The 26,168-nt window shown below is 45.2% G+C and overlaps 1 protein-coding gene across 1 annotated transcript in view; it reads right to left on the bottom strand.

The window, feature by feature from the left end:
• Positions 1-503: 503 nt before the first annotated feature.
• LOC133135217 (E3 ubiquitin-protein ligase RNF38-like) overlaps positions 504-26,168 on the bottom strand; it is a 40,793-nt gene continuing 15,128 nt past the window's right edge. The window contains exons 2-12 of the mRNA XM_061252064.1: positions 24,153-24,214; positions 20,139-20,332; positions 19,105-19,375; positions 17,501-17,653; positions 15,790-15,957; positions 14,825-14,986; positions 13,759-13,862; positions 9,865-9,949; positions 7,873-7,994; positions 5,307-5,406; positions 504-4,510 (exon numbers count right to left, since the gene is read on the bottom strand). Coding sequence (XP_061108048.1) covers positions 4,448-4,510; positions 5,307-5,406; positions 7,873-7,994; positions 9,865-9,949; positions 13,759-13,862; positions 14,825-14,986; positions 15,790-15,957; positions 17,501-17,653; positions 19,105-19,375; positions 20,139-20,332; positions 24,153-24,214 — 1,484 coding nt within the window. The 3' untranslated portion in view covers positions 504-4,447. The remainder of the gene's footprint in view (positions 4,511-5,306; positions 5,407-7,872; positions 7,995-9,864; positions 9,950-13,758; positions 13,863-14,824; positions 14,987-15,789; positions 15,958-17,500; positions 17,654-19,104; positions 19,376-20,138; positions 20,333-24,152; positions 24,215-26,168) is intronic.

Here is a 26,168-nt window from a genome sequence, read left to right as displayed (position 1 = left end):
GAATAAGAACAGGTGTTCCTAATAAAGTCCTCAGTGAGTGTGTGTATATATATATTTTTTTGTTCATTATTATTTGTTTTATTAGAGTATTGATGAATGCTTTGGAAACATTTACTCATTTCAAACCAAAAAAGGCACCTTTAAAAATATATATATATGTTTTAATATTTAATATTCATTGGAAATATGGCCGGGAATGTCTGAGGAATCAAGATACTGATGAAAACTGCTAACCAGGAAGAGCACAGAATTTAAAATGGGATGACCCCCACATTGACCTATGGCCATGGCAAATCTTATCCACGATTATATGACTGGCAGTGTGCCTGGGAACAGCCCAAAGGCATACTGCCGCCTTCGATTGAAGACCAACATCGCCATCTGGTGGCAACTTGAACCACACCTCATTTTCCTAATGAAGTCAGAAGTACAGCCAACTGCCACTAATTTGGCAGTACTTTTGGAACTAACTAATAAAGACAACACGCGTACCCACGGCAGGGTCAGTGTACGTTATACATTTATTTAACCACCCTCTAAAATCCGAAAACATTGGGCACAGGGAATAAAATGAATCCATTGCTATACTTAGTAAAGCATTACTAGTGAGTTTCATTAAAAATGTACAAACGTTTTTTTTCTTTCTTTTTTTTGTTAAAAAGTTTATATCAAGCCTTCAAATGATTTTGGTTACAAGGTAATACATATGACACTACAATGTCCAGGTAAAGGATGGTTTTGTAAATTTAATAGAACAAAATGAACAAAAAAACCCCAAAAGCTCTCATGTTGGTTAAGCAAATTATGAAAATACATAAATATTAAAAATGAGGTAACTGCAAGTGTACCAAGCAGAAAGAAAATAATAATAATTTGCAATAACACAACGATGATTATGAAAAAGGTAACATGCAGGCTGCCTAACCCCAAAGGAGACGTAAAGACGGAGGGTACATTCGACAGGAGAGGAGTGAATAAAGGATATCGACGTTTCAGCTACGGACTTGTGTAGAAAAGGCAACTGGTATTAAGACACTGCAGGTTCATATCGGAATTGGTTATTCTAATGACATTCTGAGTGAGACGGACAAGGGAGAGTGGGAGGTTGGTGTACGCAGGGTGGAGGAAGCTGGTAAATGTATTCACTGGAGATAGGTGGATGAGAAGTGACATAAGGTTGCGTAAAGAGAGACTAAAACAACCGAGGAATAGGAATAACAGGGTTTGTGGAAGCCTCATTGTGCAGCCTCAGCTCATTACTGTTGTTTTGAGCAAATGCTAAAATACTAAACCCGAACAAAATGGCCGCCACACACTGAGAAGAAAGTAGCCTGGCCTTGTCCAGTGGCAGAATTAGAACTGTGAATTCCATGCCGACAGGGCAAAATGGACTCCAGGCGATCACCCGAGAAAGCGAGAGTTTCAGCTGGCAGCTGTTGCAGCAATTATCGAAAGAGTTTGTGCTTCCCTTTAGTGCAGCAAAAAGTGTAACCACATCGCGGAAAAAATAAAATAATACACGCGTACGTCTCGAGAGACTCGAGAGGAGAGCTTTCCGTAGCCCGCTGGCAGCTTCTGCAGCAGGTGCGCATGCTAGCGGAGTTCGGTCCGCATGCCAGGTCTATCAAAAACTGACTTTTTACCTAAATAATCATAAAGTAATAACAATAATAACAACATGAATATTCCCAGCTTGTCCAGTGTGAAAGCGCCCAGGTAGTAACCCAGGGCCTGGTTTGTTTGTGGAAACCCTTCCCCATCTTTTCATACTGGTTCACTTTCTCCAGTCCCGAGAGTGGGATTAACGGCAAACCCACCATTTTAGAAAGCGCCAACCTGCTAAGAAGCTTCTGCCCGCAGGCTGCAGTCAAACCCCGCCCTTTGATGAGTTTGCCACCTAGTCAATTTCCAAGCTTTCGAAAGGCGGGATTTGTCATTAACCAATCGCGTGTTTCGATGGGGTGGGGTTGGACGTCGAACCCCGCCCTCCAGCATGCGTACTGCAGGACTTGGTCTTCGGGTCGGGAGGAATCGATGGAACCGACCGGAACTCCTCACCCGGGTGGCGTGGAAGCCGCGCCCGTCTCCCGTGGACCGTCAAACTTCGATTGACGCGGGATAATTCGGCGTGCTGGTGCCCGAAGGCCTCAACGAACATAGAACGACAGCCACCACCACTCCCCCTCGATGTCATACCCCGCGGTCTTCACCTCTGACGGAGAGGGTGACTTCAGACTCGACGGGAACAAACGAGGGTCGGGGCGTTTGGGGAAAACGATGCTATTTGGTGACATGCTGCCCTTTGGATGGGAGGGGGGACGCTGTACAGTAAAAGACCAGCGTGCTTTAAAACTGAAAAAAACTTCCATCTCTGCACATCTTATACGGAAGGGAAGTCTAGAAGAACAGAAAACCAGTGTACTGAACAAGTATTGCATAAATAACACAGAAAGATGACCGATGGCGCTCAATATCACATGCTCACACACACAGATGCACGCAATTGGGGCTAGGCGATATACTGTAATAATGACTACCGAATGCTATAACAACCATCACCAATGAGACATTAAACAGCCAATCTGTCTAGCAGCTTCTATGTGGTTGTGAAAAACATATGTCATTAGAGCCATAACAATTGTACTTTGATCGTGATTCAGTCAACTGGAGCCAACCACAACCAATTTGCATTGTTCGTTTGAATTCAGTCAGTGCTATATTTGAAAGTATTGTGCTTTAATTTGTGCTAAAAAGTGACTTTCTGTATTAATGAACTGCCTTCCACACCGTTGCCAGTTATAGCCTACAAGAGACATACATTTTTTTCATTTTGTGGTTGCAGAACACTTTAATGCTTTGTTTGCTTATATGAAGTTGTTGCTGCTGCTGTCTATGATGAAATGCACAAGCATAGCATTTAGCAGTATACCGGAAATGCAATTCAGTGGGACATCCACTTTACCTCCCTATTTCAATGTAGCAGCAGATTATTGAACAGAACAACAATTAGCTGAACTTGGGCGTCCCAAAAGCAGTCAGTTAATGTCCATTGTGGCAATGTAGCATTGCAAAAACCTTCAGTTGGGTGTCAAAATATAAACAGAAGCCCATGGCACGCGGTAACTGGCAGTGTGATGTTATACATCGCAAAAGAAATGTGGCTGTTCAATACGGTTGAAAAACCAGCTTTTAAGGAAACGCTACTAACATTTGACAAGCAGTAGCCTGCAAATTACAGGGAAAATATGGATTTCCCAAACTGTAATACCCGACTTGTATAACCAAGTAATTGATGGAATTTGCAGTAATATAAAATAAGTAATTTAAGTATGTTAAGTGTTTTTAAGTATATTAAAGCGTTTATATGCAGTGTCAATGAATGAATCTTCTTCATAATCGTCATTCACAAAATCATGATCATGACATCATCACATGGAAGCTCTTCAACCACGCTGCCGATTGGCTGTCCTATCGTCACTCGATGTATAACCGTGATAATGTTTTTATTTCTCCCGTAAGCTTTTCACATGGCTTCTGAAGTTTACCACCCTTAAACTACGTAATATATAGAGATGGCAACGCCAATAGAACATTGAATAGGATCAATGATTGTTATGGCACTTAATAATTATCGTTTACGGTATATCGCCTAGCCCTCAATTCACAAGAAAATCATTAGCGCATGTGTAACATAATTGCTGCAGTCAGCCATACATCTCACAGTTTCAATTGTCTAAGACAGATTGCTATATTGTAGGTAATTGAGTTACCCCATAGTTCCCAATTCTTATTATATATTCTTTGTACTTCTCAATTCATAAAACATTGTTAATTTTGTTTGTTTTCCCCCATATATTTTATATATTTACTCATACACAAAAAATGACATGCTCACAGTCATGGTAAATATACAGACACACAATAATGCTCTCACATACCTGGGAATGTTAGTGCACACACAGAAAAGAAAAAAAAAAAAGGAAAAAAAATGCAATTTATATATAATAAAAAAAAAACAACAACACAATTAGAAAACATTCAATTATACCATAATAGTGATCAATACTTGTAATAATAAGAATAATCATCTTTGGAGTTCCAATCACACAGTTAGTCAAACGATCCCAAGATTTCTGCTGTCGCTTGTAGCTGAGAAGACCACAATTATTATTTTCCCCCTCTAAGTTCTAATACGTGGACACGCAGTTGGAAGGGTAGGACCCGCCCGTGTGTGTGTGTGTGTGTGCGCGCGCGCGTGCACTGTGCCCGTCTGCGTGTGTTTGTGCACGTTTGCGAGTTTGTCTGGGAAGGGACGACGGAAAGGAGGAAGCCCCGCGGGGAGAGAAGACAGGAAGAGGAGGTATGGACTGAATATGCGAGGAGGAAGAGGAAGAAGAGGAGGAGGAGGAGGGTCTGTGTGCGTGGGCGGGACCCGGGCCCTGCCCCCTCACTCGGAATCCCGCTGGACCCCCGACGCGTCCGCCCGGCAAATCGGACACGTTCTGTTGGCCTGGGCGGAGAGAGGAGAGGAGAGAAAGTGTCGGTGTTAGTCCCTGCTAAATGCTAAAACGGTAAATGGTTGGCATTTATGTAGCACGTATCCAAAGCGATGTACAATTGATGCCTCTCAGTCACCTATTCATACACACACTCACACACCAACGGTAATTGGCTGCCATGCAAGGCACCAACCAGCACGTCAGGGTTTGGTGTTGCTCAGGGACTCTGACACACCGAGGGTAGGATCAAACCAGCAACCCTCGGACAGCCAGACGACTGCTCTTACGGCCTGAGCCAATGTGGCCCCCATATGAGTCCCTTTATATTAAATACCAAGGCAGTCTATTTTCACACAGAGAGAGAGAGAGAGAGAGAGAGAGAGAGAATCATCCAGCCAACTTCGCACAGTTCTGACCAACTCAATAATATACTGTTCAACTCAACTGTGGGTCAAGGCAACAAAATGAATGCTGTAAAAAATTATAAAAATAAAAATGAACAGCTAAAAATATAGACAGATAAAATTACCTTCCGCCATTTATTATCCCTGCTCGTTAGCACCATGAAAATGGTAATACAAGTCAGTCTACAGCTTAATTTAATTAGATTAATTAGGTAGTCAATTAATTTCTTTAAAGCCTAAAGCAGTTAACAGATATAATAATTAAACCTTATCTAAGATGTAACTAAGCAGCCGCTTTTTTCCAAAAAATGAAATCATGCTCAACAAAGCCCTTTGCGGTAGTGTTAAAGTGATTTTGTAAACATTTGCTATATTTCTGTGGAAGCCCCTCCCATCCACTCACCTTGAGCCACTTGTCCACACACTTGCCGTGGAACTCGTGATTGCAGGGTAGGACACGCAGCAGTTGACGGGACTCAAAGTCACACATACACACCACACACCTGTAAAAGAAATATAATTTACATACAGCAACAACACCCTCCACGGAAACACGGAAACACACACACACACACACACACACACACACACACACACACACATTACATTTCATTACATTACATTACATTACATTACATTACATTACCAGCATATAGCAGACGCTCTTATCCAGAGCGACGTACAATAGTACAAATCAAACCCAGGGACAAGTGCATTCAGGACCCTAGAAAAAGTACAGTTCCGAGTCATAGAGCAATTGCATAGATACAACCTGAACCCTTGAAGAGTACATCAGCTTACCAACCAGCATACCACGGTTGGCAGCTAGAATACCCCGAATACTACAATACATGTAAATGTGTACACAACATACCTGGCAGATACTATCACTCATCCTCCTCTTGCCTCTTTCTCTAAACTGTCTGTCGATGTTGCTACCTGAAACCTTATCTCATGCTGTGTCCAAACCAGCACAACCCTGCCCATAGTTGGAAGAATCTCTCCGCTCGAGCAGAACTGTGGAGGTGGATCCAGATGCAGATCCTCCGGTGACTTGGCCTCATATCACACCTTGCTGGCAGCCTTTACATCTGCTACCACATTAGCAAGAACTTCATTATTTCTAAGTCTAAGATGCATGCGTCTAACCCGCATAAATACTTTCCACCACTTTCTCTTCGATGCTCATTCCTCCCCCTCTCCCCCTCTTCTCACTCTTCCCTCTCGGCAGATGACTTCCTGTCCCACTTTGAGGGGAAGGCGGCCGGTATCAGCAACTTCTTCACTCATCCGGTGATGTCACCTTCTCCCTGAAGCACACCGACTGCGGCACTGACCTCTTTTCGAGATGCTGGAGGCCACAGACATAGTTCAACTGGACACAAACCTTCGTGCAACCACCGGTCTGCTTAACCCTATCCCATCAGCTGTCCTCCAGTCTAAGCTTCCTCCCCCTCCTCTGTCCTGATCTACTACCAGCATGACTTCAAGGAGCGAGTCGCAGCAACATCACAGCCCTGCAGATTCCTTCTGTACAACATCAGGAGGATTCAACCATACCTGACCACATATTCCACACAGCTACTCGTCCAGGCTATGGTGACCTCCCAGCTAGATTACTGCAAATCCCTGCTTGCAAGTGTACCAGCCGGCGCCATCCAAACACTACAGCTAATCGAAAATATGGCGGCCTCACTCGTCTTCAAGTTCTCACACTTCTCACCCCTGCAGAAGTCACTCCACTGGCTGCCAATTGCTGCCAAGACCATATTCAAAGTCCTGACGTCCTGACTCTGGCCTACACAGCAGCCATCAAGATAGTCCCTCCCGACCTACAGGACAAAATTCAACCTTCCACACCAGCTCGACCACTTTGCTCTGCTGCTGCAGGGAAACTTCCACATTCTACCAACGTGTGAATGGCTCTTGCTTGACTGCGGAGCTTCTCCACTCTAGCTCCCCAGTGGTGGAACGACATCCCCATTCCTATAAGAACTGCGTAGTCACTGCCCGATTTCCCCCACAGTCTGAAGACTAATCTCTTCTTTGACTAGCTATAACTTCACTCTGGGAGTGCACTTGGGTATGCACTTTGTTGTACGTCGCACTGGATAATAGCATCTGCCAAATGCCTATACTGTAATGTAATGTAACGAGTGGCCTAATCTATGAAAAGCAACATAAGCTCTGGTCGCCTTACGGTTCCCTCTCTACGTGCACCTGGCGGTCGAGCTGCACGTTCACGCCTGTTTTCCGTTCTGGTTCCTCAGTGGTGGAATGACCTGCCTACCACTGTCAGAACAGCAGAATCCCTCCCCCTATTTCGACGCAGACTCAAAACCCACCTTTTCAAACTCTACCATAGTCCTCCCTCCTGATTTCCCCTGCCCCTCCTTTCTGATATCCCTATCCTTGTCGAACCCCCCCCCCCAAAAAATAATAAAAAATAAAAAATGCACTTCTGATGACAACTATGTTTAGAACAGCATTTCCTGTGTATTTTGCTAGTTTCTGGATGTGATGCTCTGACTTATGGTAGAACCTATGCACTTGTAAGTCGCTTTGGATTAAAAGCGTCTGCCAAATGACTAAAATGTAAAATGTAAATGTATTATCACTTGGGCATCACCTGTCTTAATCTTCTAGGCCCCTTGCTGAACTTTGTCTTTTACTTTTAATCTAGTACGGTCATATTTGCATTTGTAGTTACCTTGGTGCTACAGTCCCATTTACTTTATATCTTATAACTTACTGACTTGGCCTATTTACCATGTGTACGAGACTTGATGTCCATGTCTGTAGACAACAGATTCTTGATGGGAATTGTCCCTTATCTGGCCTGTCCTGCAGTCGTTCTAACGTCCTTCGGTATGTACTTACCGTATGTCGCTTTGGATAAAATCGCCTGCTAAATAAATGTAAGGTAATGCATAGAGCGGAAGTCAGAACAGGCGGCAGCTGTCACTCACAGGGTCTGCTCAGACTGGTGGTTGTTGGGGTTGAACCTGTAGGATGGAAGCTGCTCGATGTCGGCTTTGGTCAGGCCCCGCGGCTTGGCCTCTCCGAGACGCTCGGCCAGATTCAGCAGGGCCTGGGGAGAGAAGGACAACGTCATCCCCAGCTTCCTCTGAAAACCCGAGTGCCACCCGGCAGGCTTGAGCAACATCTTTTTGCTGGAGATGCCCATATCCAATTAAATTGATAGGAAGAAATGTATTTAATTGGCAGGTTTTTCATTACAAGCAACTCAATCTTGGGCAGTGCATGGTCCATTGTTTATCGAGTGTGTGTATTCTTGGTATGAATCATTAATAAAGCTCACTACTTTCCGCATGTAGAAAAATAGCTGATGTCAATAACTAGAATTTATTTTAGCTTACAGCACTTTCTGTGCATATATATCAAGGGTGCCAATAATTCTGGAGCCCATTATGGACACACATTTATTACCTGTGACAACAGCTACATTTACAAAAGCAATTCTGGCCAAGCCCCTTGAAATCAATCCACAGGAGACTGTTTTATGGCAGGAGGGGCGCACAGCACCAGAAGGCCTCGTGCCACAGCTTGGGGGGCAGCGAGCAAACGACTACAGCTAAAAATATGCGCCGCATTGCCCGGGAAACTAATTAGCTACTGTTACTGCGCGCAATAAAACCTTCAGGGTTAATTCAACCCTAATAGTGTACATGAGCCCGAAAGGGATAAAGTGTGCCAGCTGATTTGGTGCCCAGCAGTTAGTGTTGCAGCCATTAACATTTACAATATTTCTGTTGTTAAAATCATTACTGTTAAACAATTACAAGCATTTCTATTTGTTCCTGCTGATGAGGATTTTATTTTTAATGTTAATGACACCAATAAAAGGAGAGGGGAGGCAACAGATCGGGTGTGGAGGGGGAAGGTGGTGGGGGCTTCTATTTGAATTTCAAAGCTACTAAAGAGAACAAATTAGCCACGCTTTTACAAAACTTTTATGAATGAACCCGACAACTTGCCAAAGTTAAACTACCCAACTACATGAGAGATTAAAGGAAAAGAAAGCAACCCTATGGAAACAAACTTCTTTGAGGACAAAACAAACAGCGGTTCTTTCAAGGAATGACGATGGTTGGAAGGTCCTGTTTCAAGACACCGGTGATTAAATGAACCAGCCCTCCAATACGGCCTCAGAACTGAGGAGAGTGGACATGGGGAAAGCGCTGTGGACCCAATTGACGCGATTGAGGTGTGTTAACGCTGCCGACAGCTAGGGGGCGAGAGAGAGCTTCAGTTTGCAGTGGGGAGAGGAATAATAAACTCCTCCAAAATGACACAGCTCATTTTGATGACCCAACCCATTTTTGATAAGCAAACTGCAGCTTAAAACAAATAGTTTCGATTTCAGAGAGAAAAAAAGATTTTAATTCTCATGATAAAACTAAAGCCCTTCCCAAGACAGACATTTTTTGCAGTGTAAAAATTGTGTAACGGTCTCAAGTGAATTTGTTTCATTGGTGCGCTTTAGTGGAAACTTGCGCGGATACAGTTGGTGAGTTCCAGCAGTCAATTAAATAGTTAAAATAGTTGCAAGATGTTTGCGAGTTACTGTGGCATTATATTTGGAAAGAGCCGTTGCGGTTAACGTCTTCAAAAGTTAATTTTCGAAAGAAACTGCACCTAAAAAATAACTGAAAATTCGTCACACTCTCGGACAGAGCCTACTCTGGGTAAGTAGAAACATACTTTTAATTAAATTTTTGGGTGAACTGCACCTTTAAACCTTCCAGTCCCAAGCGAAACAACCATATGACACTCTTGACCTTAAGCCGTCTCAACCAATCAAAATGACTCCTACACTACTGTTTTAGGCCCCTACCAAATCCCTATTAAATCTTCTCAACCAAAGGCAAAATTCTCGGCTGGAGCCACTTCATACTGGGCCTGGGACTGAATGGCTTAATGAAGAAACCTGTGTTCACCTCGTAGTTCTCCACCTCGCCATCGTCAACGTCCAGCTCCAGGCTGATGGCTGGTCCCACGGCGGGCTGCACAGGAAGCATCGACCTGAAGGGGAAGAGAGTCACAAAAGAGTGACCATTCTGTCAAACTCACACCCCGACGGGACCCTGCACCATCCCACAGGGTTCTACCAGGACTGGGACGAGACCCGCGGGACTGGCTTCTGCCCAGAGACTCCCGTCCTTCTCCTTAAAATCAATAGTCACAGCTGAAGCCAATAGTTCCCCCCAGTTTACACAGGGCTGGTGTGAGGAGAAAAAACTGGAAATAATGTTTTTGTCTGGATTGTTCGCTCCAAGGGAGCAGATAATTTTGATGTCGAACTGTCTTGTCTGTTTACCTCAACCTTAAATGAATTCCAACGATTCACCAGACATCACAATAGCGACTTTATTTGACAATGAAATTTGTTAGGGGATTAATAAGGAGAAAGAATGTAAATGGATACAATCAATCTATCCACATTCCGTGTTTACATTTACAACACTGTCTCCAACGCATATTCATATAAAACGTGTATATATATGTAAGGAACGTTAAAACGATAACAGTAGCTATCTCGCAAATGTATCTACTGCAATCTAGCCATCTAAGAGTCTAAGAAATCTAATCCTCTGGTAAAAAGTCTCACATGGAAATTCAAATTTCTTCAGTAACCCGGTTCTTTTGGATTTATTTCTAATTTGGAACCGGTTCTCAGCTCCCAACCCTAATGATACATTCAATTAATCTGTTTAAAATCTATTTAAATCGGTATTTATAAAAAAAACCCTCTCTCCCTCTCTCTCTCTCTCTCTCTCTCTCTCTCAAATTCAAATTCAAATTCAAATTCAAATGGCTTTATTGGCATGAATGGTAATAAACCGTTGTTGCCAAAGCAGTACAATATACAATAATTGTTAAAATAAATAAATAAATAATGGGGGAAAAAACAAACAAACAAAAAAAAGCAACATCAACCATCAACAACAACAGCTAAATAAAAATAAAAACAACAACAACAACAACGTTTAATAAGTGATGGTGAGAGGTTATTATGTTAATTATATAATACATAGGTGTATTATCAAGTGAATAAAAGTTGATTGAAAAATATAATGATGAAAATATCTCTAATTCCTGTTCTCTGGAACGGATTATGGGACTATGTTACAGTGTTAATTTTCTTTTCTCTTAGCTCGTGGCAAGCGCTCGCATATTGTGCAGACAACTCTATAAGTTCTGGTGCTTCTCCCAGACATATGCTTAATCGTTCATCATATGTTTTGCTGTCATATGATGTGATGCTGGTTTTAACTTTCCCTAGGAAAGCCTCCCTTAGAGTTGCATATATGGGGCAGGAGAGGAGAAAGTGAGATTCAGTTTCTATTTCTCCGGATCCACAGTGTTTACATGTTCTCTCCTCTCTGGGCTTCCATTCCTTCCTATGGCGTCCCGTCTCTATTTCCAGGCTATGGTCACTGAGTCTGTACATTGTTAAGGTGCTTCTCTGTTTGGGGTTTTTTATATTAACAAGGTACTGTGCTAAGGTGTATTTTCTATTCAATGACCGATAATATTCTAATTTGTTGGAGTTGTTTATTTCAGTCAGCCAATTTTCAATGTATTCATTTTTGTTTTTGTTATCTATTATTTTTAGTTGTGTTTTTGAAAGAGTATGGAGGGTGTTGTTTTGAAGATGGTATGTTTCTTTTATACGTTTCAGGGGGTCTGTCTCGGGGTGGAGGCAGTTACTCATGAATGCTCTGTGCTGGTATGATTCAGGATCAGCCTGGGCTAGATGAGCCTGGAAGTTAATAGCCCTTTTGATCATGGGGAGGGACAGAGGGAATTTACCCAGCTCTGCTCTGCATGCATGGTTTGGGTTATTTCTATGGACCTTAAGGATGTCTTTACAGAATTCAAGATGAAGTTTTTCTATGGGAGTTTTGTCCCAAGATGCAGGTTTCTGGTTAAGTAATGGGCCCCACACCTCACTCCCATAGAGAAGAATGGGTTCAGTTACACAGCTGAAAATTTTAAGCCAAATTTTAATTGGTGGATGGAATTTGTTCAGTGATCTTCTGATGCTATAGTAGGCCCTGCATGCTTTATCTGCCAATGCATTTATAGCTCTGTCAAACCTGCCAGAAGCACTGATTATTATGCCTAGATAATTGTACTCCATAGTGTGCTGCAATGTGGTCTCCCCCAGAGTAAACCGGTATCGGGATCCCTGTGATCTGGCCTTTTTTTGGAACACCATAATTTTAGTTTTTTCCAGGTTAATGGCCATTGCCAAATTTTGACAGTAGTTCTCGAGCAGTGATAGGTTCTGTTGTAACCCTTGTTCTGTAGGAGATACCAAGACTAGATCATCTGCATGCATGAGGAACTTGATTTCTTTTCCTTGTAATTCTAGTCCAGGACTCGGAGATTGTTCGAGTGTAGTGGCCAGTTTGTTGATGTAAATATTGAATAGGGTGGGAGAGAGGCTGCAGCCCTGATGAAATACTCTGTTTTGTTGTTTCCAATTTTCACAGAGCATTCATTTTCAGAATATTTGGATTTAATTAGGTCATATACTTTTCCACCTATGCCGCTTTGAAGGAGTTGAAAAAGTAATCCATTGTGCCAAATTGAATCAAAAGCCTTTTTTAGATCTACAAAGCAGGCAAATATTTTTCCTTTGTTTTTTGTGTGGACATGATTCTTAATAAGTGTGTGCAGAGTGTAAATGTGGTCTGATGTTTGGTGTTTGGGTAAGAAGCCGATCTGACTTTTTGATAGTGCATTGCGTTCAATTAGGTATGTCGATAATCTAGAATTAAATATGCTACAGAAGACCTTTCCAAGGTTACTATTAACACAGATCCCTCTGTAATTGCTGGGGTCAAGTTTGTCTCCGCTTTTAAAAATGGGAGTTATGAGACCTTTATTCCAAATCACAGGGAAGCTTCCAGTTTTCAGCACTAGGTTGAAGAGCTTTAGGATAGCAAATTGAAGTTTAGGACTGCTGTGTTGCAGCATTTCTGAATTGATGCTGTCAATTCCACAGGCCTTTCCATTTTTTAGAGCTTTGAGTTTTTGTTGTAGTTCTTGAATGCTAATGAGATAGTCAAGAGCACATTGATTATCTTTTATTGTGGTTTCCAATATTTTTAGTTTTTCAATGGTTAAGGTCTGATTAGAAGTTAAACCTTGGCTCTCTGGATTCTTATAAAGATCTTCAAAGTATTTTTTCCAGATATTGCCGTTTTTAATTGGACTAGTCTCTGTTTGGGGAGTTGTATTCATTTTTTTCCATAGCTGCCAGAAGGAATTTTGATTTACAGCCTTTTCAATTTTGGTTAGTTCACTCTCCATATATTGTGATTTTTTCACATTGAGTTGTTTTTTATATTGTTTTAGAGCCTGAAAGTATTCGAGGCGTCCCACTTGGTCATTGGGGTTTCTATGTTTTTTGTTTGACAGCTTTCTTAAGTTCTTTTTTGATGAAGCACATTCTCTGTCAAACCATTTCTCCTTTTGCTTTGTGCTTGTTTTTCTACTTCTTGATATTTTTATTTTAATCTCTCCCTCTCCCTCTCTCCCTCTCCCTCTCAATTGTATTTATCATTTAACACGATGTGAAGAAGCTGCGTGTTCTTTTCCGATTGATTAGTCAGATCGTTAGCACATTTGTTCATCAATAAAAATGTAAGAAAATAGCTTGAGATCAATGCTTAGTTTTTGAGCTCACGAGACGCCATAGTATATCCCACTATATACATACTTGTGTGTCAGTGATGCAAGTCCGTTAAACTCCTCAGTGTAAATAACACGGGCTAAAGTGCACAAATAAACACCATCTGTCATGGGGCAGGGCTACTCACAGGAAGTAAGGCAGGAAGCTGGGATGGTACGGTGGGGGTGGCAGTGGCTGCTGGGAGCGATAGCGTCGGCCCGTGATTCGTCGAGGCATGAAGTGGGGGTAGGGCTGTTTCAGACGGAAGAGGTACACACGTTACCGTTCTGAGAAAGAAACAGGATAGCAGGCTATGCTTTGACAGGACCTAGAGCAGAGACGACCTAACTGTGCCTGGAGGTGGTGGCAGAATGTCATCATGCCATACAAGTCTTAGGCACCTTAGATTTATATATAATATAATATAATATAATATAATATAATATAATATAATATATATATATAATATAAATAAAGATAAAAAACTTGAGCCTGAGTATTGAGGCTGTCCGGGATTACCTGGCATCTATGGCAAGTTCTCCAGTATATCTGGAACAACTTACCAGCTGATTTTCTATGCAGGACAGTGTAGATACGAGAATTGATGCAGTTTTAAATGTGAAGGGCGGTCGCAACAAATATTGATTTAATTTAGTTTTTAACCGTTCCTTGCACTTTTGCAAATTTGTCATATTTTCAATAAAAATCACTTTACTTAAGCACGAAGATGCACAATGTTGAAAGATTATGTCTTTTTGCGTATGGGGATTTTAATATATTGGCACATGGGTCTGTGCTGATGTTTTTGTTTGGCCCACTGTGCTTTAAAGCAGGTCTGCTCTTGACTTACACTATGTTGGCAGACCAAACTGTGTCATATGATCACCTGCACTGCAACACCAAGCGTCTTTGAGGCACTGCAGTGAATTTCAGTGTATTTTCCTGCCAAAAACCATTTCAAATTTACAGAAAAAGACATTGATGACTCCTTTTCAGTAAATTGCAGTCAAACAATGCAATGCCAGGAAGTGCCCAAAACCACAAGATAACATAACTTGATATGACATTATGATAAGAACAGGCCATTCAGCCCAGCAATGCTTGCCTTTTCCTACCACTAAACTTAAAGCCGTTTAGTTACGAACCCAACCAATCTGAAGTGGGCGTGGCAGGCGGTGTTGACGGTTTGTGAGGCACGGAGGCGGTGTACTTACCACTCCAAACAGCTCCTGGGGCAGTGGCTCATGGGAGAGGAACTGGAGCTGTGTGGAGGTGGGCAGGGAGCCGGGGTGAGCGGAGTGGGCGTAGTTGAACCCCCCGCCCACAGAGAGGTGCTCTCCCAGCAGCTCCACCTCGTTCTCGATTCTCTGAAGCGGCTGGGACAGGAAGGAGAACTTCAGTGAGCGTGGAGCAAATCACGTAACGCACGAAAATATGGGATAATATGGGATGTAGGATATGGGATAATATGGCAAAATATGGGACACCGGCTGCAAAGCCATTAACCAACTACACAATCATATCCCAAAATATAATATCCCAAACAATTTAATTCCTAAATTCACAACAAAAGGCAACTTTCTGTGTACATTCACAACAAAAGCACTACTGTATGTGTACATACAGTGACTTCAGAAAGTATTCTGACCCCTTCACTTTTTGCACTCTATTGTGTTGTAGATTTAATATTAAATGAATACCATTTTTGCCCATCAATCTTCATTCAATAACCCAAAATGTGTCATTTTGTCATTATTGGTTATTGAATGTAGATTGATGGGCAAAAATGTTAAATTTTAAATGTAATCTATAACACAATAAAGTGTGCAAAATGTTAAGGGGTCTGAATACTTTCTGAAGCCACTGTATGTATATAACCTATAAATCTTAAGTATCCATACAGATCACCTCTATACATGGTTTACCAATTATAGGATAATCACTGAATGTTAATTATTACCGATTCACAATATAGTATATGAATCTAATATGTATATGTATTATTATTGTTATTCTGTATTTTTATATGCTTTGGCAACAGATATTTAGTCATGTCAATAAAGCCAATTGAAATGGAGAGACTGAGGGAGTATGTGAGTGGCTGCCAGTCATGACTCAGTCAGACATGAGGTGCTTTGCCCTCCCCCCAGCCCTGACCCACCCGGGGGGTCCTGCTCACCGATCGAGACTGCTGCGCCTGGAAGGGCACAAACTGCCCCGGGGGGGGCAGGTGGGGCGGGTGGTGCGACAGGTGGGGCGGGTGCAGCAGGAACGGGGGGTCGCTGGAGAGCAGGGAGGGGAAGGCGTAGGGCACCGGGAGGTGCTGCACTGAGCACGCCTGCAGCATCTGAGAGAGACATAGAGAAAGAGAGAGAGAGAGAGAGAGAGAGAGCGGGAGAGAGCGGGAGAGAGCGGGAGAGAGCGGGAGAGAGCGGGAGAGAGCGGGAGAGAGAGGGAGAGAGAGGGAGAGCGGGAGAGAGAGGGAGAGCGGGAGAGAGAGAGAGAGAGGGACAGAGGGACAGAGAGGGAGGGAGAGAGAGGGCGAGAGAGAGAGAGAGAGAGAGGGAGGGAGAGAGAGAGAGAGAGAGAGAGGGGAGAAAGAGGGAGAGAGAGGGGAGAGAAAGAGGGGGAGAAAGGGGGGGGAGCGAGATAGAGGAGGAAGAGGGAGAGAGGGGGAGTTCAATAGCTCAGTTAAAACCAATACAGTCACACCCGCGAGCATGGAACAGTTAGGGTCACAAGGTTTGTGTGGACTGAATAACACTTGAATAACACTGCATCCTCCTGTTAGAACAATGTCACAGCTATGTGGCTCTTCAGCCAAGCAGGAGACGGTAAGCCAGCTAAAACGCCCAGAGTTGCTCATGTGAGACATGTATTTTGCCTTACCAAAGGAAAAACTCGGAACCATGCTTCAAATCTTTTAACATCCCTGATGAACACACTACCCCTCAAACAGGTTTAAAAATACATAAAACATTAAGTCTGTTTCATGTACTGCTCTGTGCTACATGGCTTTCTTAGCTTCAGCCTTTAATTCAGCAGTAGCCCAGTGCAGTAGGTAAACCATTGAATGTGACACTGTTGGCCACTAGAGGGCGCCAGATAACAGCAAGTGCATTGACTCACATTGACTGCGCATTTTCAAAGGTGCTGACCAGACCTGGATTAAATACATAATTGTTTTGGGTTCAGATACTTTTCTGGGCTCGATTTATCCTGCGCCTGGTGAAATTGAGCCAACCAAGAAGACCAGAAAGGGGTTTGCACATTCTGGTGGTGGGGCTAAGGCAGGCTGAGGGTCTGTGGAGGTAAGGTTAAGGCAGGCTGAGGGTCTGTGGAGGCAGGGTTAAGGCAGGCCGAGGGTCTGTGGAGGTAAGGTTAAGGCAGGCTGAGGGTCTGTGGAGGCGGGGTTAAGGCAGGCTGAGGGTCTGTGGAGGCGGGGTTAAGGCAGGCTGAGGGTCTGTGGGCGGGGTTAAGGCAGGCAGAGGGTCTGTGGGCGGGGTTAAGGCACCCTGAGGGTCTGTGGGCGGGGTTAAGGTGCACTGAGTGTCTGTGGGCAGGGTTAAGGTGCACTGATGGTCTGTGGGCGGGGTTCAGGCACCCTGAGGGTCCGTGGGCAGGGTTACGGTCCACTGAGGGTCTGTGGGCGGTGTTAGATACCCTGAGGGTCTGTGGGCGGGGTTAAGGTTGGGTAAGGCTCTGTGGAGGCGAGGTTAAGGCAGGCTTACAGTCTGTTGATTAGACTAAGCAATGTGGGGCTAAGGGCCTCGCTCAAGGGCCCAACAGCTGTGCAGACCTTATCGCGGCTACACCGGGGCTTGAACCGCCAACCTTCCGGGTCCCAGTCATGTACCTTAGCGTTAGCCACCAGGTTAAGGCGTACTCACGGGCGGGGGGACGCTGCACACGGGGTAGTGCTGGCCGCTGAACACCACTGAGCATCCGGGGACCTGCTGCTGGGAGGAGCAGAGGGGCGGGGGCAGGCCATGAGCAGACACGGGAGACACCGTGTAGGACACCGGCACCGTGCCCTGCTGCAGCTGAGGAGGGAGGGGGAGGAAGCAGGAAGTCAGAACAGCTCTGCGCGTGGGGCCGAACAGCACTTCCAAACCTTAAGAATTATCAGGTTCTAAACTGACATTTTTGACAAAAATGAGGTACAAATAGGGCAGTAAATATATGTGTGAAGTTTTAAAATTATGAAAAAATGAAAAATTGAAAAGGCTGTATCTGCTTGAAGCCGTTCACTTTGGTATCTTTGAAGCCTCCAATCTCAAAACCACTCAAAACGCAGAAAGAACATTATATTTCTAAAGGCACAATTTATTTTGGATTCAAATGCTTTTCTGTGCTCTATCAAGATTTCATTTGAGCCTGCAACAAGGAGCAGATGGGCGGGGTTTACACTTTTTGGATAATTTCATTTGTTCCAGTACACCAGGCAGGCTTAGTCAAACGCGGAGAATTGGGCCGAGACCAAACAGGAAGTCAGAGCAGCTCTGTGAGGTTACCGGGACACCCGAGGGCCCGCCCCCCTTTATGCAAATGGCGCTCTTGCGTTTCGGCCTGGAGGTGAATAAAAAAGGGAGCATCGGGGGGGTATCGGGTTTCGGCCCCGTTTCGGCCCCGTTTTTGGACCTGCCCCAGCAATCCGGGCCGAACGCCCGTTTCGTGGTCGGAGAGGAGAAAACGCAGCCTCCTGTCTCTCGGAGGGAGTTGGTCACGTTTACACCAGCGTCAGCCTACGAACTGCTCGGGGTCCTCGCGAATGTGCATAGCACACTGGCTCCCAAGGTCCTTTCCTTCCCTCAGTGAAGCCTGGAAGGCAGCAGCTTTAAGAACAAGAAAACTTAATAGCGTAAACTAGCTAGCTCAGTAACATAGATACAGATAGATACATACACATGATCTGTGGTTGGCTGAGCTGAACCTGCTGCCTTCCAGGCGTCACAGAGGAAGTGCCATGGGCCACAATGATACATTGTTATGCGTCGCGTTTTGATCGCTGTACACGTGTGATCGGGCAAGTACATTCCAGACCAACAATGCGCAAAGCACGATACCGGCTATGAAAGCTAGAGCACAGCACAAGTTCAATATATACAAATGCAAATACTCTACCATTTATGTTTGTGTTAGTACAATCAACATTTCCTCGTGTTGGGTGTTGCAGTCTGTTGAGGCTATACGTGTGTATGCTTAAATAATAGTAAAATAAATAAAAAACAGAATGAAAATAGAACAGTCTGTACCTTCGACCAATCTTAAAACCATTTCGCAGGTATACTACAATGGCAACAGTTTGGCCAAATACTGATTTTGGTATTGTTACATTGCGCAATTCCTGAGTTATGGATACCGCAAAAAATGAGCAGAACAAATTCAAAGAATTCAAAAAGCGTATTTCGATCTCGTCTTTCAACCCGTGCCTCTTTAAACCTGTGCTGTGGGGAGCTGCTCTGGTTGGACGGCGAGCAGGCAGGGGCCTCACCTGCTCGTGGAGGTCCACCACCACGGCGCTCTGCTGCTGGGGGTGTGGGTGGGCGGCGGGGTGCAGCAGGCGGGGGGACAGCGTGGGCGGGTGGAAGGCCCGTGGCTCCTCCAGCCCCTGGGGTGGGGCGGGCTGGCTGAAGGGGTAGCTCTGGTGTGGGTGGTGGGGCGGGCGGCGGTAGTTCTCGTCCCTCCCTCGGCCGGGGGAGCCCAGCACGTGGTGGTGGCGGGACAGACGCTCTCGTCGGGCCCTCTGCCGCCTCACCGGGGGGCTGGGGACCAAAAACACCGCTGACAAACTACACAACAGTGACACACAGAACCACATATCCCATCATCCTCCCTTCCTGCTGGCGCCTCACCGGGGGGCTGGGGATCAAAAACACTGCTGACAAACTACACACCAACAGTGGGTTGCAGAACTACATATCCCATCATCCTCCCTTCCGGCTGGTGCCTCACCAGGGGGGCTGGGGATCAAAAACACTGCTGACAAACTACACACAACAACAGTGACACACAGAACTACATATCCCATCATCCTCCCTTCCTGCTGGTGCTTGAAAAAAAAGTTAATTGGGAACTTAATTAAGGGAGCTGCTTGCTTAAATGCCTGATGCCTGATGACAATGATCATAAATCCTTTTTTCCCCATTTTTTCTGATTTATACATGGATAAAAAAAATGGTCTGCCTCAATATATGGTGCATACAGTAATGATAACTAATATTTATTCAGCTAAAAAAGCAGTTTTGACAAGATGTTCCACTTATGCTGCTGAAACATTTTACAACAGAAGACCACAACATCCGGCATCTCACTATGTGACCTGAGCCACAGAAAGGGCACGAGATGTCATAAAATGCTATGCTAGTGCTACTGAACGCTACTCGCCTCCCATAATAATAATCTGTCAGTAAACGAGGGAAAGAGGGCACATAAATCCCTCACCCAACTGAATAAGAAGTGGAGTAATGCATTCACGCGCAAGACTACATATCCCAGCATCCTCTTCCCTGTGAGTTCCGTGCTCACCTGCGGCGGTTGCGTGCGGGGGTGTGGCAGCGCTCGGGGGGGTAGTGCGGGTGGGCCAGGGGGTGCGGACGGCGGCTGGGGGGCAGCTCCCACGGGCGCATGGGGGGTGAGGGGGTGGAGGGAGGAGCGGAGGTCAGGTCCAGGACCGGGTGCTGGGAGAGACGCTGGCGTTTTGGGCTGGGGCTGTCCTCGTTCTGTGAAGGAGGAGGATTCATAGCGTTAACATTGTTCTACCATCACATGCACACACACCCACACACATACAAAACAGGAACGCATGCACACATAAACATGCATGCACACAGGCACGTGCGCACACAGGCACGTGCGCACACACACACAAACACACACAACACACACACATATACACAAACGTATACACTAAAACACTCACATACACATAAACACACTCACGCGCACACACAATCACATGCACAAACATACACATACAAAACACAAGCACTGAAACAAGCACGCACACACACATGCACACACAGAACACATACAAGCATGTACACAATGCGTATACGTGGACACACAAACACCCAAACACACAAACACACGGATATGCACACGGACAAACAATCACACAAACGCGCACACACACACACACACAAAATATTAAACAAACACACACACACAAAGGCACAAACACGCACGCACGCACGCACACACGCACGCACGCACGCACGCACGCACAAAGGCACAAACACACACGCGCAGACACAGAAAGGAAAGCCCAGAGGGTAAATGCTGAACGGCCAGGCTAATGGCAGACGGAGAGTTCCATTTGATTGACGGCCCGTGGTTGAGGGACCAAGCTTCGGCTCAGGGTGAACGTGGCATGAACAGACAGCACCTGCCCCGGGGTAGTTACTGTACCCATTACCACACACCGCCCCGCCCCGCCCCACCCGATCCCGCCCCGCCCTGCCGTCGAACAGGCAGAAACACCCAGACAGGCGCGTCCCGTTAACATGAAACATTGATGGGCCTCCCGTCTGCGTTTGGGGATGGGGGAGGGAGAGGGAGGGAGGCTCTTCCCGGGACAAACGCACAGAGAACGGGGAATTGGGTGGGGGATGCTTCCTTCACATTACCGCACGCCTTCACACCAACTTGGCATTTCAGCAAACACCAAGACCAAGGAAGGCCACTGCCACTGCATGCACTGCACTGTCAATTAAATCCTTCTCATTAGCCTGATGTGAAACTGATGACAGAGGAGGAGAGAGAAAACAATAGAGAAAAAGAGAATGGGAGAGGGAGATAGAGTGCAGACCGCAGGAGAGAGAGTGTGTGTGTGTGTGAGAGAGAGAGAGAGAGAGAGAGAGAGAGAGAGAGAGAGAGAGAGAGAGAGAGAGAGAGAGAGAGAGAGAGAGAGAGAGAGAGAGAGAGAGAGAGAGAGAGAGAGAGAGAGAGAGAGAGATAAGTATAATAAGAAAAACCGAAACAAGAAGAGACTTGGGGGCTGACTACAGACCACATGCCCTATATCACAATAAAAAGGTCAGGATATGATGCGCATCAGGGTATGTAGGTCAATTTGTTTCACTAGGCGGTACATAACACGATTCTGAAAGCAAACGCTGCCAGCTTAATCACCCCCGGTGCTTTTAATTTGCACGAGCAAAATCAGCTCATGTATAAATAGCAATTCCTAGCGATATTTTTTTTCTTACCAATGGCGTTAAAAGATTTGACTCGCATAGCACGGGGGCGGGGAAATGGCGGTTTGCTAACAGTGAGCCAAATGAGTCTTAAGTCCAAACGCCTTCGTATTCGTCTTAAAATAAGCACGCTGCTCGGTGGTCTCAAATGCAGACCTGCTTAGCAGAAGGGGAAACACTGTAAACTTCACTTAGGGTTGTTTGTCGGCGTTAACCAAGTAGCAAAGTGCTACTTTAGGAGGAGGAAGTCATCAGTACACACACTGACAGAACAATGTTCCAGGCCCCCTCGTTTTCACCCTGCAAACTCCCACACCAAAGAGCAACAACAAAGTTTTTTCTGTATAAAAATACAAGAAAAATGTATAAAATAAAACATCCCGACTGTTTTCATGTCCTTCATTAACTTGTTAATTATTCATTCTTTTCACAAAAGCATTGACATTTCTCAGTCCTATCAAGCAAGCAAAATGCATCTGCTCCGCAACAGTGTTAAACCTGCATTGAGAGAAAAAAAAACAAAAAAACAAAACGATTGCCTCTCTTTATGCTTCAGTCCCATAAGCCCACGGTGCACTATTTCAGCCCTCCCTCCATTGCGGCTCATTACTGCTGGGATGGTGGGTCCTCCGTACATAATGCGCAGCACCCTGCCAATGCTAGACTCGTCTCTGCTGACAGGAAGCATTAGGTCAGTGTGTACCCAAACAAAGGCCTTGTAACTATGGGAATGCCCTGTATCAGGACACTCGGATCCGGATACGGCTGGCCCTGTAGACGGGAATGCCGAGTCGTGCCCGGTAGGCCCACGGACGCCAACATGAGGATTACTCCATCGCTTATTGGATTTAGAGGTGCATGCTCTGTTGACATGTTTTAACGACAGCTAAAAACATATCTTTTCAGCCTCGCCTTTTCCTGACTAGGGTGTTTTAATGTCTTACCTGCCTATTCTCAAGGTCTCTGGCAATTCCTGAAGTTTAATGTCCGCCATTTTAGTTGATGTTTTTAAACAGTTTGCTCTCTTTTTAATGCAAAGTACTCTGTTTTTCAGTTTGCTTTCTTTAAATTTTTACCATTTTTATTTTGTATGAAAGGTGCGATAAAAATAGTTTCCTATTATCATTATTATTATTATTATTATTATTGGCACAGAGCTGCTACATTTAGCTACTTATACGGAAGTGCATCACCCATACCATCGAACAGAGGTGAAATGTCCAGGTGTCAGAAAGTGCCATGTGTTTCTTCCACCCACGAACACAGCCAGCTGATTCCACAAATTAGTTAGTTCTCCCTGCCGGCTGAAGAATTGTGCTAATTAGCATATCCAGACAACTGCAAGAAAGTACCGGAGAGGACTTTCTACACCTGGTTTCTCCACCTCTGCTGTTGACCCAGTATAGAGGGCCTCAGAAAGAACTGCCGGCAAGCGGGATCGTTCCCCAAACACGCAATATCACCGTCTCCTCTTTTTTCTAACGAATAAAATAGCGAAATATGCGGTTTCTCTTTCAGACTTTCAAACGGAGATGACAAAGGGCATCGGGGACAGGACTGCGTAGGGAAGCAGGTGGAGAGGCCTTCAGGCCCGCAGGATGCTACATCCAAACCCAAAGCCGTGGCTACGCTAACTTTGCTCCAGGCGTTCTGATGCTAACGGAGAGCAGCGTTGAGCCTTGGTTGCTACACACGGGGATTCCTCTGAATCGCATTTGACACGTATGATTTGTCACACTCGACAGGAACTGCGCTATAGTCCCGCAGTCCCACTGCACTGTCGCCTATGGCTGAGCGTGCGTCTGACAACTCTGTCCAGCCAAGCACACCTGGATGAACACAGTGTTTGTATGAGGTATGTCAGCAATAATGTTGAAACTCACTGCGACAGAAATAACCCAACCCCTGACACTTTTGTTCAAGCACGGCCTTGTGTGCATTTGTGTGCGTGGGTGCATGTTTGTGTGTGGTGTGCAGACGCGTATGTGCGTGGGTGCAGGTTTGTGTGTGGTATGCAGATGCGTGTGTGCGTGTGTGTGTGGTGTGCAGATGCGTGTGTGCGTGGGTGCGCGTGGTGTGCAGACGCGTGTGTGCGTGTGTGCGTGCGTGCGGTGTGCAGACGCGTGTGTACGTGGTGTGCAGACGCGTGTGCGCGTGTGTGTGTGTGCGTGCATGTGGTGTGCAGACGCGTGTGTGCGTGTGCGCAGTGTGCAGACGTGTGTGTGTGTGTGTGTGTGCGTGTGTGCGTGTGTGCGTGTGTGTGTGCGTGTGGTGTGCAGACGCGTGTGTGCGGTGTGCAGACGCGTGTGTGTGTGGGTGTATAGAGAAAGATAGTTCTGCCCACCTTGTCACTCTCCTCACCGAAGGCATGGTCTGGATGGTAGTGGAAGGCAGCCCCAATTCCTCCTACAAGGGGGAAAGAGTTTTAGCATTAATACCACGAGAAGAAAACCCAGCTACAATTAGGAAAGCTATAGAGCAGGTAAAATAGAAGCGTATGAATATAAGCATAAGCCTATTCATGAGATATGGACCAAAGAAACGGATGAAGATTCTGAAATGACCTAGACACCAATCTCCAGTCAAGCATCATTTAAACAGCTGTCAGAAACAGAATCCAGCCAATAAGCAACTCTTGGATAGAGGCCCTCTATGCTAGCTACAGGATGAGAGTGGTTCTCCATAGCTGTGCATGAAGGTCACTGGGAGTAACGGCTGTCGGATGGTCCAGAGGGAATGTTGGTTTCTCCGCACCAAGCACCACTGCAGCTTTACTGGTTCCCTTAACCCTTTCAAGAGTAGTTTTATCTGGAATGTTTTTTTTCAGTGTTCTAAAACTCCACTGCTTTCAATTACCAGGAGTGGCAGTTACATCAACATTAGAATGTTCAGTCAAAAACATTCTAATCTTGTGTGTGGTTTTTGGAATGTTATTTTGTTCCAGAACTTCATTCCTTTCAGCTAATTTGAATCGCATATTTGTGATCTTACACCTCAAAGGGTTAAAAGAGGTTTCTCCATGCCCAGCGGGCACTCGACCATGCTCAACTGCAGTGGTGAGGTGCTTTCCTGCTGATTACTGACACACAAAAAAACCCTCATTGCTTCCCGTCAGCGTGCTCCGCCGTGCCAAAAACAACCACGAAACAAAAACAGAAGCGAACAGGACGGCTCTTTTATCTCTCCTCCTCGGTCTCTCCGTGGTTTCTCCCCTTTCACGGCGGATTCCGGCCCTCCTCGTCCTCGGCCTCTGCGAGCGCTCGGCGAAAGAACGAAACCGGCCGAAACTGAACCGCGGAAGAGCGGTCCGTGGAGAAAGGGGCAGAAAAACAAATTCTGGGCCGGCCCCGTGAAGGAACACAGAGGCAGGCGGCCAGAGCGCACGCAGCACGGAGATAATACAAGCACAATGCAAACCTAGGACAGGGAAAACCAGTCACAGTACGGGGAAAAAACTGTAAGGACACAGAGCAGGCCAGGAACCGTAACGTCACAGTACGGAAAGCCCGAGAAAATAAAACGGGCAACGCTGACAGACGACCTCAAACCACACCGTACGGGCGAGGAATGTTAAGAACAGGATAGTGTATGAGGCAAATGTAAAAACAAACCACTTCACAGTTAAAACAAAGTCTGTCTCATACTCAAATTCCCAGGGGTAGATTATAAAGAGAGCAACACTCCACAGATTCATGGGAAACAAAACTTACCGTGTGAAGTACAGCTTCTAAAAAGGTTCAGTAGTCTACCATATAAAAACCACTATAAAAGACTCTGTGAGACTACAAAGACAAAGAAGCACATTCTTAAATGTTCCAAGGCAATGATAGGCTGTATACATGACTGTGTACATGACTCAGGGGCAGAGGAACACAGAAACACAAACTACTACAAAAACCAAGTGATGACGCACAAGAACAACGCAGTTCTGAATCACGCATTGACTACTGGCAGGTTAAGTCTTCTAAAGTAACAAACTATGCCACAACCTACGGGTTTATTCACACGACCACATACTTTTTTGGCATGGTTGCTGATCTATGAATAAAATCAGGAAAAACAGCATGGACATCATCGGCATGTCGTCAGCCTCACATGCCCGCATTTTAGGTGTCGATCTCCAACTTGGCGTGTCGGAGAAGGGATAAAAACAGAGCATGAGAAATTGAGAGAATGGAGGATGGGGGGGGAAGAGAGATATAAAAAGATGCAAAATACCAAAATAGTATGACATTATGACATGACCCGGAGAGGTCAACAGCTTGACTCGTTTTTTGCGTCCAGGCTAAAATGCTTGGGTTGAGAAATGCTATCAAAAATTCTGCTGCTATTTTTCCACTTTTAGCTAATGTATATCCTT

This window comes from Conger conger, chromosome 8 (genome assembly GCF_963514075.1).
Source record: "Conger conger chromosome 8, fConCon1.1, whole genome shotgun sequence".
Classification (NCBI taxonomy): Eukaryota; Metazoa; Chordata; class Actinopteri; order Anguilliformes; family Congridae; genus Conger; species Conger conger.
The sequence above is the reverse complement of the archived record's forward strand: the minus strand, read 5'-3'. Positions and strand labels throughout refer to the sequence as shown.